The sequence below is a fragment of the Arachis hypogaea genome, chromosome 6, assembly GCF_003086295.3.
Source record: "Arachis hypogaea cultivar Tifrunner chromosome 6, arahy.Tifrunner.gnm2.J5K5, whole genome shotgun sequence".
In the NCBI taxonomy this organism is placed as follows: Eukaryota; Viridiplantae; Streptophyta; class Magnoliopsida; order Fabales; family Fabaceae; genus Arachis; species Arachis hypogaea.
Window position 1 is genome coordinate 91,765,673 of NC_092041.1, and position 14,956 is coordinate 91,780,628.

Consider the following 14,956-nt stretch of genomic DNA (forward strand, 5'->3'; position numbering starts at 1 on the left):
CTTCAAGAAGAAAGTGCCACCATCACTGAGGTGGACTCATTCCTTGTTCTTATTTCTCTGTTTTTTTTCATTTTTTATGCTTAATGTTTATTTATGTTTGTGTCTTTCCTACATGATCATTAGTATTTAGTAACTATGTCTTAAGGCTATGAATAAATCCATAAATCCTTCATCTCTCTTAAATAAAAAATGTTTTAATACAAAAAGAACAAGAAGTACATGAGTTTCGATCCTTGAATTTAGTTTAATTATATTGATGTGGTGACAATACTTTTTGTTTTCTGAATGAATGCTTGAACAGTGCATATTTTTTATCTTGTTGTTTATGAATGTTAAAATTGTTGGCTCTTGAAAGAATGATGAACAAAGAGAAATGCTATTGATAATCTGAAAAATCATGAAATTGATTCTTGAAGCAAGAAAAAGCAGTGAAAAAGCAAAAGCTTGCGAAAAAAAATTTTGGTGAAAAAAATAATAAATAGAAAGAAAAAGAAAAAGCAAGCAGAAAAAGCCAATAGCCCTTAAAACCAAAAAGCAAGGGTAAAAAGGATCCAAGGCTTTGAGCATCAATGGATAGGAGGGCCCAAGGAACTAAAATCCAGGCCTAAGCGGCTAAATCAAGCTGTCCCTAACCATGTGCTTGTGGCATGCAGGTCCAAGTGAAAAGCTTGAGACTGAGTGGTTAAAGTCGTGATCCAAAGCAAAAAGAGTATGCTTAAGAACCCTGGACACCTCTAATTGGGGACTTTAGCAAAGTTGAGTCACAATCTGAAAAGGTTCACTCAGTTATGTGTCTGTGGCATTTATGTATCCGGTGGTAATACTGGAAAACAAAGTGTTTTGGGCCACGGCCAAGACTCATAAAAGTAGCTGTGTTCAAGAATCAACAAACTTAACTAGGAGAATCAATAATACTATCTAAAATTATAAGTTCCTAGAGATGCCAATCATTCTAAACTTCAAAGGATAAAGTGAGATGCCAAAACTGTTCAGAAGCAAAAAGCTACAAGTCCCGCTCATCTAATTAGAATTAATATTCATTGATATTCTGAGATTTATAGTATATTCTATTCTTTTATCCTATTTGATTTTCAGTTGCTTGGGGACAAGCAACAATTTAAGTTTGGTGTTGTGGTGAGCAGATAATTTATACGCTTTTTGGCATTATTTTTAGGTAGTTTCTAGTAGGATCTAGCTACTTTTAGGGATGTTTTCATTAGTTTTTATGCTAAATTCATATTTCTGGACTTTATTATGAGTTTGTGTATTTTTCTGTGATTTCAGGTATTTTCTGGCTGAAATTGAGGGGCCTGAGCAAAACTCAAAATGGATTTTCTGGAGCTACAGAACTCCAAATGGTGCGCTCTCAACGGCGTTGGAAAGTAGACATCCAGAGCTTTCCAGTAATATATAATAGTCCATACTTTATTCGAGATTAGATGACGTAAACTGGCGCTCAACGCCAGTTCCATGTTGCATTCTGGAGTCGAACGCCAGAAACACGTCACGAAACAAAGTTGAACGCCAAAAACATGTTACAACTTGGCGTTCAACTCCAAAAGAAGCCTCTGCACGTGTAAAGCTCAAGCTCAGCCCAAGCACACACCAAGTGGGCCCGGGAAGTGGATTTCTGCATCAATTACTTACTTCTGTAAACCCTAGTAGCTAGTCTAGTATAAATAGGACATTTTACTATTGTATTAGCATCCTAGATCCTGGATTGTATTTTTGATCCTGTGATCATGTTTTGGGGGCTGGCCATTCGGCTATGCCTGGACCTTCATCACTTATGTATTTTCAACGGTGGAGTTTCTACACATCATAGATTAAGGGTGTGGAGCTCTGCTGTACCTCGAGTTTCAATGTAATTACTACTATTTTCTATTCAATTCGACTTATTCTTATTCTAAGATATTCGTTGCGCTTCAACATGATGAAGGTGATGATCCGTGACACTCATTATCATTCTCACCTATGAACGCGTGACTGACAACCACTTCCGTTCTACCTTAGACCGGGCGCATATCTCTTGGATTCCTTAATCGGAATCTTCATGGTATAAGCTAGAATTGATGGCGGCATTCATGAGAATCCGAAAAGTCTAAACTTTGTCTATGGTATTCCGAGTAGGATTCAAGGATTGAATGACTGTGACGAGCTTCAAGGGATGACAAACGCAAAAGAATCAAGGGATTCTATTCCGACATGATCGAGAACCGACAGATGATTAGCCGTGCTGTGACAGAGCATTTAGACCATCTTCACTGAGAGGATGTGATGTAGCCATTGACAACGGTGATGCCCTACATACAGCTTGCCATGGAAAGGAGTAAGAAGGATTGAATGAAAGCAGTAGGAAAGCAGAGATTCAGAAGGAGCACAGCATCTTCATACGCCTATCTAAAATTCTCACCAATGATCTACATAAGTGTTTCTATCTTTATTTTCTGTTTATTTATTATTATTATTCGAAAACTCTATAACCAATTATTATCCGCCTAACTGAGATCTATAAGATGACCATAGCTTGCTTCATACCAACAATCTCCGTGGGATCGACCCTTACTCACGTAAGGTTTATTACTTGGACGACCCAGTGCACTTGCTGGTTAGTTTTGCGAGGTTGTGAAGAAAGTGATGAGTTATAAACGCGCATACCAAGTTGAATGCCATTATTAGAGATCACAATTTCGCCCACCAAAAAACAAAAAGGTGACTATTCAATAAAAGATAACATAAATAAGAAATTAACCCTCATTTCATGACTAAAACCAAAATGAACTAAAATTTAGTCATACATGAATCGAAATTTATATTAATAAAAGCTGAAAATTTTAAAAATCCTCTCTGGGAGCATTCATATCCTATGCATTATAAAGGCTGGAGCTTGACTGAATCATTGATTCACCATCTAAAAGGTTCAACTGCAAAAAAGAAAATAAATCATATATTAGCAGAATTCACAAACGAATTTTTCCCTAATCAAAGGCAAATCAATGTTACCTTGCTTAGAGCTAGCTTTTTCTTTTTCTTTATTGCATTTGTGATCTTTTTCTCCATATTTGATCCCAATTTGTTCTTGGTACGTCCTCTTATTCTAACACGTGGGAGACTTTGAAGGTCGTTAACATCACTCAACGTAGCGTCTTCGTGAGATAACGACATTTACCTTTACTTTTTGCTTGATATTCTTGCATCTCATCCATGACATTATCAAAAGCTCGGTGTAGAATTCTAGTCAGCTCCTCAGATTTTGATGCAAATTTGAAAATATTGTGCAATCGAAATATCAAATCATTGAACCTCTTGGTTCTTGGCTCCAATAGAGGCTCGTCTTGGTTGCTTTTGATATGTGTTTGCCTCCTCTTTATGTTCTTACTCCAACGTTCTAATATATATTTTGGTGCCACTTTATCTACTCGCTCAAAACTTAAGACACTCAGAGAATGACAGTACAGTATATCCATTGACTCAAACAACAAGCACTAACACTTTACTTCGCATGATATTGCGTCGTAAGTAACAATAAATTTGTTGAATGTTGAGTAAGAAACCTACTCTACAACTTCATATGACGTAAAATCTAGAGTGAAATGTGTTGATCTTGTGATGCAATTCACCATTCCTTTGAATTGTGCTTGAACTTCCTTGAACTTCTCATGAGTATACATGTGGTGAAATTGAGCCTTTATTGGTGATTTTGTTGCACATGGTATCACGGTGTGAAAATTTGCAGCATCAAATTCTCTCTCTCTTTGCTCTCTGCTTCCTAGGCAATTATCATATTCCTTCACAAATTGAATCAAGGAGCTATTGCATGTGATAAACTTGTTAAAAAAAAGTATGCATGCTCTCGCTCCTTCATGTGCTTCTCATCCCGACCAAAAAGTGGTGATCGAGATAAATTGGAATCCATAAATGAATATCTTCAAATAGCTTTGCAAATAAACCGAAAATTAGACACAAATGAACCAAAAGTTATACTCGTTTTCACCGAAAAAGTAACAACATCAATTAATTCGAATGAAACCTCGGTTACCTGAAAGTCACTTGTTGCCTCTAACACCATCCTTCATCGGAAAATTATTCCAATTTCTGTCAAATGCCTCTTTTGTAAACGAGTTCCAAACAACATGGCTCATCTCTTGTTTGATTTCTTCGTGTCGCTTGTAGCCATTTAATTTTCTTGGGATCTTTTTCATGATATGCCAAATGTATCACCGGTGAATTATTGTTGGCATATAGGTCTCAATAGCCCTTTGCATCTATGCACATTGATCGGTAAGAATCCCTTTTGGTGCCTTCCCTCCTATGTAACAAAGCTAATATTCGAATAACCATTTGAATGATTGGATGTCCTCATTTTTCATCAAAGCACATCTGAGAAGTGTTGATTGACAGTGGTGATTCACACCCACAAAAGAACTAAGAACTATATTGTACCTGCAAAAATAAACACTCACAAAAGTTATGAACCAAAATTTGTTGGCTCTATGAACCGAAAACTATATCACAGTTAACCGAATACCTGTTGTGTTATAAGTGGTATCAAATGAAACAATATCTCCAAAATACTCGTATGCAGCCTTGCTTCTTGTATCGGCCTAAAATGCATTTTTGATGGAGTGATCAGCTTCAAGGTTAAGCTCAAAAGAGAATTTTTTATTCTTCTCTTTCATTTTTAATAACTACTTCCCAAATTATTTCACATCGTCTTATTAAAAAATATTCTGTACTTCCCTTGTAATGTAATTTCTCACATCTTTTTCAATAAAACTTAGCTTCCGATGACTGTCTGCTACTGCTACAAATGACTTATATGTTTTACTCAGTCTGATTCCATCTTCCTCGTTGTTTTCAATGCTACAACGCATAAATATGCTTAGTTCCTTGTGTTGTTTAAACATCTCTGCTTGATCTGGATAGCAAGAGTGTGAATGATTCAGAATAACTTTCGAAATTATCCAAAGACCAACGTCCTTCAATATATGTACATAAATCCTTGCTGGATAATTTATTTCAGCTGAGCGGTTTGTCTTCAGAGTTGGAGATATCTTGAATTTTTACTTTCCCTCCCTACTACATATAATTAGTTAATTCTTAATCTCATCTCCCTTCCGAGTGGTGTTCTTTATCTTCGTAGAAAAATCAACAAATTTGGAATAATCTTTGTAAAATTTTCTAGCTTCTTCCAGTGTCTTGAAAGTCATCCCAACCTTTGGAACAAATTGTTCATCCACAACACACTTGGACTGTAAAATGAACCAAAATATTATCATAAAAAGACCATCATGTAATAACCAATGAATCGAAACTTGTGCATTCTGTAAATTCAGAAACTTTAGCATTCTATCCAAACTCTATTCATTATCACTTTATTTAATTGCATTTCATTGCATTCAATTCAAAATCGTTGGAGAATGAACAGAAAAATATTATCAAAACGAAACTATTGTATAGTAGCAAATGAACAAAAAATTATCCATTATATAAATCCAAATTCAGAAACACCTGCATCTCGAATGAACTGAAAATATTATCAAAATGATACCATTGTATAATATCAAATGAACACAAAATAGTGTTAATAAACAACTAGATTTAATGATTGCATTCGATTCCATTCAATTCAAAATTGAATATTCTAAACCTCATCCACTTGATTCGATTTAGAAGAATAATCCAAATCGCTCTTATTCAACTGATTTGAACTTGAATCATTCATTGTTTTGATATGTTATTGAAATTTAAAAATGAAGAAGAAATCTGAAATTTGAAATCTAAAATCTGAAAACGAAGAACATAAATGCAATGCAAATCAAAATCTAAAAACAAAGTTTACTTTGAAGAAAGCGAAAAAAAAAAGAGAAATCAGAACAGAGAAGAACGACGAGAAGCTTTACATTGAGGAAGAGAAGCTCTACGTTGAGGAAGAGGAACAAAGAGAAGCCTTACGTTGAGAAAGAGAAGCCTTACGTTGAGAAAGAGAAGCTCCACGTTGAGAAAGAAGCTTTACGTTAAAAGGTGACAGGCGCATGAAGCAAAAACAACTTGGTTAACTTAGTTAGAAAAATTACATGGATATGGTACATTATTGTTACTATTATTATTATTATTATTATTATTATTATTATTATTATTATTATTATTATTATTTAGGTGAATATTTTATCAATTTTAAATAAAATTTATTTATTTATTTTAATTAATTTATTTATAATTTTATTTCTATTGTTATATTATTTTTTATTTTTTAAAATATTGTTAAAATTTATTATGACATGATTGATTATTTAAAATTTAATATTAAAAATTATTATGTATATTTAATTTTTTAATTTATAAAATTATGAATTCAATTTAATTTAAAAATTTAAAATTAGATCAAATTCTCTAAAAAAATCATCAAATTTAAACTGCACTACAAATCAAATTAATATTTTAAATCAAATAAATTTTTTACTCAAAATCAATTTGAAAACACTCGTGGTAGCAGCAGCATAATATTTAGATTATTATTGTATTCTAGCTAACCTCGATTAGCCTGGATTTATGAGGTTTAGGGCTCGGAAACATCTGCACTTTTTTGTTTTTTTTTGGAAATATTTTTTTATTGGGCTAGACAGCTCCCAACCCTAGGCCCAACAATCAGAAAAACCATCTGCGCTTTCGTATCCTTGTTTTAGCCTAATTTTGTAATTGGGCCTCATTATTGTTAGGTTCATTAAGTCTCCATTTTGTAGCTCATATTACCACTTTCTGAACTTAAAAAACAAAGAGATCCCCTCTCTTCTCCTTTATGTATTTGGGCTGGGTATTCCTAGCCCTTACCCTTATCAAAAAAAGAAAAAAAAATGTACAAACTACAAACCATATCGATAGTCCACTCTGCATGGTTTACCAAAAATAGAAAAAAATACTACAACAAGATAACATCACAGAGCATATTACTGAAAAATATTATACTTTGATTAAATATAATATAATATATGAAAATTTAAATTTCATATGTCAGAATTTTATGGATTGCAGTTTTATAAGCTATTTTATTCTCTTGGAACCATATTGAAACGACAGAGATGAGCATATTCATCTTAAATTGAAAAGGAGCTTTAATAATATTATTTATTATCTATGAACTAACTTGTCACAACCCTTTTCCTTTCTTTGGTACAACTTGAGGTTTTCAGCAACCTTAAATCCTTAAATCCATAATTAAACATATCAACAAGAATTGCCTTCTTCTACTTTAATGTTAACTAAACTCTAGCAAAGAGTTAAGAGAAAAAAGCAGAAAAGGTGAAGATGACCATAAATCACCTTGAATTGCATCAATGAACAAATAATAATAATAATAATAATAATAATAATAATAATAATAATAATAATATATTTTGAATGCGCATGTTTAATTTGGTTTTACACATTAATATTAGGAAAAAATTCATAGAATAAAAATAAAAGGGTGTAGGAGAGAATAAAAAGCTTCCTTCTCGTGCCAAATTCACATATAGCTCAAGAGGGTAGAGGTATAATAAATGGCAAAGAGCATCTATAAAATGTCAACGGATGGTGATAAAGAACCACCGTAATATGTAGTTAAAGGAAATACTAATAATAGCATTGGATTAAAAGATTCATCATCATCATATATGATTCCAATACCCATAATTGATGTGAGTCTGCTGTCATCATCAGAACCTGAGATTAAGAAGCTTAGATATGCTCTCACATTAGCTGGATACTTTCAGGTGCGAATTTATTTAATTAAATCACAAATCTTGACCTTTTTTCATTAGGCTTGTGTGCTATTCACTTTACAAACAAGTGATACATAAATGTTTCTAATTTGACCACAGACAATTGGTCATGGAATGTCAACATCATATCTTCACAAAATATGCCAAGTTTTAAAGAAAATTTTCCAACTTCCAGTTGAGAAAAAACAAAAATATGCACGATCTGCTAATGACTCAGAAGGGTATGGAAATGACAAAATAGTTTCAAAGAAGCAACTCCTTGACTGGTCCTATCGCTTAATTCTTTGAGATTTTTCAGAAAAGAATAGAAGGTGTTCTCTTTGGCCACAAAATCCTATTGATTTTAGGTACTTCCTTTGTACCCTTAATAGTTCATTAACATGTTATAGGAAAATAAAGTTAAGTTTGGTTTTCTTGCTACTATGCAGTGAGATATTAGAGGCCTTTTCTATTAAAGTAAAATCAATGATAGATTATCTATTGAGATGCATGGCAAGGTCATTGAATATGGAAGAAGGTAGGTTCTTGGATCAGTTTGGAGGGCAATCATTATTTGCAATGACGTTCAATTTATAACATTGTTCAAGATCCGCTTTGGTTCTTGGACTCAAGCCTCATACATATAGATCAGTGATTACAGTTCTATTGCAAGACAATGAAGTGGAAGGTCTTTAAGTTCTTATAGATGAGAAATTGGTCAATGACCTTGTTGCCAATCTTGGTGATCAAATGCAGGTAGAAGCTTAATCCTTGCTTGCCAAATTCATGTCACTAGAATGCTTTAATAGTAAGTTGTTATGCAGATTATGAGTAATGGAATATTCAAGAGTCCAATGCATAGTGTTATGACAAACAAAGAAAAGATGAGGAAGTTAGTGGCCATGTCCTATGAACCAAAAGCAGAGAATGAAATTGGACCTGTGGAAAGCTTAATAACTGACACATGTCCAAGGTTGTATAAGAATGTAAAAAACTATGGTGAAATCAACTACAGGTGTTATTAAGAGAAGATACCACTTGAAATGGTCAAATATACATAACAATTTTCATCAGCATTAAGGCTATTGTTCCTACTTGAATTCCCTATGACAATAAAAACCAGTTGGAACTTGGAACAAGCTAAATGATACTTTTACCAAGTCAAATTACAAAAAAAAAAAAAAAAATTGTGAATTCCCTTGCTGCCACAACTCATTTTATATCTATAATTTTCTGACAGAATAGCATACTATTAGTTTTTCCTTGCGTGCAAGTCATTCTTTGGTTTATTCTAATTTATAATTTTGATGCAGGCTGTCAAATTTCTCTTTTATAATAAACCTTTTTAGGTTTATATAATTATTGATTATTTTAACATATTTTTCAACCCAAAAAGAGAGAGAAAAGCATTTATTCCCAATTTAAGTAGACATAACTTGTACTACTAAAATTTGTTTCACCCTAATAGTAGTAAAGTGATTACTAAGAGGTGGTACAATCATGAACTAAACAAGGTGAAATAATTAAAGGAAAGAATTAATGAATCATATACTATAATACTACTTTTAATGGAGACAACTATTTGATTAATTATACAATTTTCTCTCTATAAATATGTGAAAGGTATTAGTATTACAGGAAGCATACACTACAAAAAGTATTGGTAAAAATAGCACTAATTTTATGGCAGATCAAAAAAACTGCCATTATGTTTGTTAATTACGGCAGCACCAACTCATGCCATAATGCTAATGGTTTTTGTGGCAGCTTTGTTGATTGTGGCATTTCAAACTGCCATAGAATTTTTTTTCCTTCTTTAATTCGAGCGATGTTGCATGTGAGAGTGTAATTAGTATTGTTGCATATGAGAAAATGAGGATGAGTGTCAATGACGAACCCTAATTTCTTGCCATTATTCATCTTCCTGATTTGTCATTCAACTCCTCGCTATCGCTCATTCCTTTGTTGCAGCTCATCTCCTCGCTGCTGCAAGCAACACCGTTGTTGCTGCCTTCAATGAGCTTCTACGATTTGGCTTTGATCTGAAGATTTGTCAGCGTTCGTCTCATCACCATCGTTCATCTCCTCGCCATTGCAAGAAACACCGTTGTCGCCTTCAGCGAGCTTCAATGATTTGGCTTCGATATGAAGATTTGTGGCCGCTCATCTCATCGCCATCATTCATCTCTGCACCATCGCAAGCAACACCGTTGTCGCTGCCTTCTATGATCTGATTTTCAATCTGGCTCACCTCCTCACCTCGGCAAGCAACGCTGTTGTTGCTGCCTTCAACAAGCTTCTACAATTTGGTTTCACCATCTCTGTCACTTCTAATAGGTAATCTACTTAATCTTCTTCTTTGATTTTTTCCTTCCTCTTCATCCTTTTAGATCTAGTTCATGCTCTAGTAGGAAGAAACAAAGAATGCTGGTTCTTTTTGTGTATTTTAATTTTCATTGATCTTTTGTGATGTTGCTGTTGTTAGCTTGTTACTGCTGTATTTTCTGTTCTGTTGTTATTTTTTTGCTTCTGATTTTATTTAGTTTGAGTCCTAATCTGTTTTATTAAACTGAATGATCTCATAATCTGCATCATTTGTCTGAAATTAGTACAACACAACACTTTACTTTCTCTTCAAACAAGTCACGGCATTGTGGAGGAACTGATTGGGTTTGGAGCAAGAGTGCACGCGTGTGCAAGGAACGAAGCTGAGCTCACTAAGTCTCTCATCTAATGAAATGATTCTGGTTTTGAGGTTACTGACTCTGTTTGCAATGTCTTTGTTCCTCATCAGAGGGAGAAGCTAATGGACTCTGTGTGTTCTGAATTTCAAGGGAAACTCAACATCCTTGTAAGCTCTCTTCTTTCTCTGCATTTCATCTGTTTGATATTATTCCCCAACTAAAACTATTGTGTATGTTTTGAATTTACATTAATTGATATTATTCCCCAACTAATACTATTTTGCATAATTCGAGTCTATAAATTTTCAAACATTAATAGGAAAAAAAACTTTAATATTCTTATAGTTGAAATCTTCAAGCTGCACTATAATTTGAAGGTGCAGGAGGATGACTTTACAATTCTTCAAGATCCCTCTTAAGTCTTTACTCTTCCAATGCTTCCTGCTGTTACTCTTCCAATTATGACAACATTTTTGTATATTAAGCTTTCATTATAATGTATAAAAAATTAATCATGATTTGTATATGATTTGCATTTTTGATGGTTAAATGATATGTTTAATTGGGAATTTCACAAGTTTGAGGTTTTAGAAGAGATGAGGGAGCTATGATTAAAGGCAAGGCGTTTCTGTTTTAAAAACAACTCTACTGAATTTGGCTTTTCTATTAGGAATATTATCTACTATTCATAGCAACATCTTTCCTAGCTTGTTCAAAGTTCAAAGTCCATGAATTTATTTTATTCTTGTTGAACTGGGACTGTACATTATTTATAAGTAGTATAAGCGGTATTTAGTTTCAATTCTTCATAATATATCTTGAGAACCTCTTTTTGAGTAATTTCATAAGTGGTTTTAGAAGCTATTATATATATTGATGCAGCTCATGTGTATGTATAGTGATTGTGTTTTTTTCAGTAAAATTAAAGCTTGTTCACTACTTGTGTTTTTTTTTAGTAAAATTAAAGCTTGTTCACTACTTTAATTCTTCTCTACTTTTGGCCATGAGAAGCTCATGGTTCTTTGTAGTCAGCTCAGTGTTGTAACTTGGATTGATTACTGTTAATCCAAAGATATTTGATCAAATTAGATTAGATTTGATGTGGTTCAATGAAGTTTGTAGGTGTAGGTATTGGACCACACCTTCTACAAGTGTGGAAGAGTAAGAGTGTGTCAACAAAAACAAGAAGCCAACTTAACTACTTTTTTAAGAGTGACCAATGTTGTCAACAGATGACTTGAAATAAGACTATTATAGTTTTCCAAAACTAAATTGATTTTGAGCAGTTTCAACTTTTAGCTTGAGTTGGATGTTCCTTAAAGAGATGAGATAAATATAATATAGCCAAAAGACTTATATTATTATGTAATATTCGGATAATTTTTTTATTAAATCTATCCCACTTTCCTTTATCACAACTGTGTGGCTTTGGACTTACTAGGCACATATGGCACTCCATGACATAGATGCTGCAGTTGAAAGCTTTAAAAATGCATTGGTCTTAGAGCCAAATGATGATAAATTGTGATTTTGTATAAGGCCTTAGTTAGACAAGAACTATTAATGTACTTACATAGTTGGACATTTAATTTTGTCATCTATTTGGTAGGTTCATGATTTATCAGAAGTATTCAATTATTATTTTCTTTATATGAAATATCTTTTCAATACAATCTGAACATAAATGAAATTAACTGTCATTTTTTTATTAAGATTTGAATTTGTTAGGAAATCCAAATGAAGAGGGGGATATATATACTTAAAAGATGAAAAGACTTAAATGGTTATCTTCATCTGTTTGCTCTGGCAATGGCGCAGAGAGAATTTTGGGCAACCCAAACCAAAATTTGAAGTGAAAAAGACAAGAAACTGAGGACTCTGAGTGCCACAGTGAAGTTAATGTTACTAGAATTGCACTTTCATACATGTTTACTTATTATCTTACCTATGTTGACAGTTATTCTCTATTAACCAAAAATTAAATTTCTTTTACTAATAGGATATTGAGGAAGAATCAGTGGGTGTTAAAAAGGCATGTCCAACACGAGATATTAAGAGAAGTCGTTCAGCCGAAGTACATAATCTATCTGAAAGGGCGAGTGAAGACCGTATGCCAATTGTGTACTGTTACAAATAAATAGCAAATTTTCCATCTGTAGCATATGTTTTGTTGCTTGTGATCTGTATGATTATCATTGTGATCTTCTACTTATACAGAGGCGAAGAGACAGGATCAATGAGAAGATGCGTGCATTGCAAGATCTCATACCAAACTGCAATAAGGTTTACTCTTCCATTTTCACTTTTGTTATGCGGACCAGAGAATTTTCATAAGCATAATAGAATATTTATTATCACTAAGAATTTTAACTTGAAGCAAAAATATTATAGAATGACAGCAATAGATGTCAATATATAACATCTATGTTGTTGTGCACAACAACAGCAAAATATTACTTCTCTATCTATGGGGTCAAAAGGATGAACTTCAATTTTTTTTTTATTTAGAACTAGTTATACTTGTGCCAACCGATGCATAATTCTTCTTCGCTTTTAATAGGTTCGCTTGTTTATACTTTCAAACCTTGAGCCATATTTGCTTCTCCTTGAGCCGAAAATGCAACCAGAGAAACAGAGAAATGAAACAAAGAGGCAGGAAGCATGGCAAGTATATGGGGCCTTGTTGGTGGGTTGCAATGTTTTAATATATATATATATATATATATATATATATATATATATATATATATATATATATATATATATATATATATAGATACCTTGTTTTTGGTATGCATTAATATATTTGTTTCCCAGAAACATCTCTTTAGCTAATTACCTTGGTCATAAACCTTTCAGTGTGCTGTTGGGCAATGTATGCATGAAAAGGCCAAAATCTTCAGCAATTTGCTCTCTCCAACACGTGCTTCTTCTAGACCCAAAGCCATGATTGCTATGTCAAGTATGACTTCACTTTGCTGCAATGAGATTTATACTGGTGTTTCAAAATAATGCATGTCCTTTCTTAAATGGATGAATTTGATAAATTACTTTGTGTGCATACCTTTCGATGCATCTTGTATGCTTTGGTTTCCTCTCATTTTAACTTTTCAATTTTTAATTCTTGAAAGAAATACAAACTAAAGGGGGGTAATTGCAGGGCTGATAGTGGAAAATATTTTCTTCTTGATAGAAGATAATGAACAAATGTATTGTAGGTAAAAAGAAAATGCGACAGGTCTACTAATCTAATTTTATTTTTTCTCTTTATATTATTTGACTAGTTATATATTGTTTCTAATGACATTTTTTCTTTGTTATAATTTCAATTTATAACAGCCGGCTTGATAGAAATTTCCTGACAGGAGACGTTCCTACAAATCTTTGTAACAGATGAGTTTGGATAATGAAAATGGAGTGTTGGAGCAAGAAACAAAGATGTTGGAGCAAGTTTCCAGGATGAAATTCACACAAGAGACCAAGAAAATAAGGCAGCCTTGTTTTAAAGTTAATTACAAAAAGAGGAAACTTTTGGCCTCCAAATCTTATTCATCATCACTTAGCTAAGCTACTTGTCTTGTATATTCATATTCTAAGTAGTAAAAACAGCACTTATTAGATGGTTTAAATACATTATTAGATATTAACATAGTTTAGGAAACTGGATGGTAGATTTGACTGAATAGTGTTTATTGTAATGCTTGTATTTTGATAAGTTTAGTAAGACAAGATTTTGTATAGGAGTTATTACTTTTGATTTTCAATAATAAAAAATTATACATTATATTAATATTTTGTTTATAAGTTATATAATATTTCATTTATGGATTATGATTTTTTGCTATTATGAAATTTTAACCACAAAATTATTTATTTAACGCGATAAAAATGACGGTAAAAATTGTTTTTTTTAAACGATAAAAAATGTCATTGTCAGTGTAAAATGGCAGTTCAAAAATGCAATTTTAATCAACCAAAACGTTACTGTCAGGGTAAAAATGGCGGTTCAAAAATGCCATTTTAACCAACTAAAACGCCACTTTGTCAGGGTAATAATGGCGGTTCAAACCACCGTTTTAACCTATTCAAAAACCGCCATTTTAACCGTGGAAATAACGGCGGTTTGAACCGACGTTTTAACCAATCAAAATGCCACTCTGTAAGGGAATAACGGCGGTTCAAACCGCCGTTTTAACCTATCCAAAAACCGCCGTTTTAACCCTGGAAATAACGGCGGTTTGAACCGCCGTTTTAACCTATTCAAAAACCGCCATTTTAACTCAGGAAATTGTGGCGGTTTTCAGAAAACCGCCGTAATAACCAGAATGGCGCCCAGAATTACGGCACTTTACGAAACCGCCATTCTTGGTAATAATGGCGGTTCAAACCGCCGTTAATACCAAAAAAAACCGCCGTTTTTACCATAATTTTTTGTAGTGATAGTAATGAAAAAAACTGAGAGGAACTACTCACTCACAACTACCTAAATTATAAACTTCTGAATTCAGAAAGAATATATGCGACCCAAGACAT

General features: G+C 33.0%; 1 protein-coding gene and 1 pseudogene across 1 annotated transcript; both read left to right on the plus strand.

The window, feature by feature from the left end:
* Positions 1-8,764, plus strand: part of LOC112805726 (protein LATERAL BRANCHING OXIDOREDUCTASE 1-like) — a 55,858-nt pseudogene extending 47,094 nt beyond the window's left edge.
* Positions 8,765-9,894: 1,130 nt separating this feature from the next.
* Positions 9,895-14,213, plus strand: LOC112696927 (uncharacterized). The gene is made up of 9 exons (XM_072197299.1): positions 9,895-10,076; positions 10,349-10,437; positions 10,532-10,590; positions 12,423-12,542; positions 12,641-12,706; positions 12,984-13,109; positions 13,283-13,385; positions 13,584-13,641; positions 13,763-14,213. Exons 3-9 carry the CDS (start codon positions 10,546-10,548, stop codon positions 13,818-13,820), a joined length of 576 nt encoding a protein of 191 aa, XP_072053400.1. The 5' UTR covers positions 9,895-10,076; positions 10,349-10,437; positions 10,532-10,545; the 3' UTR covers positions 13,821-14,213.
* Positions 14,214-14,956: the final 743 nt, after the last annotated feature.

What these genes read in the sequence shown, in the direction of transcription:
- LOC112696927 (XM_072197299.1), top strand. Translation starts at nt 10,546, where the DNA reads ATGGACTCTGTGTGTTCTGAATTTCAAGGGAAACTCAACATCCTT. An exon ending in GTGAAGACCGTATGCCAATT is followed by an intron (nt 12,543 to 12,640) that starts GTGTACTGTTAC and finishes CTACTTATACAG; the next exon opens with AGGCGAAGAGACAGGATCAA. An exon ending in AAGTATATGGGGCCTTGTTG is followed by an intron (nt 13,110 to 13,282) that starts GTGGGTTGCAAT and finishes TAAACCTTTCAG; the next exon opens with TGTGCTGTTGGGCAATGTAT.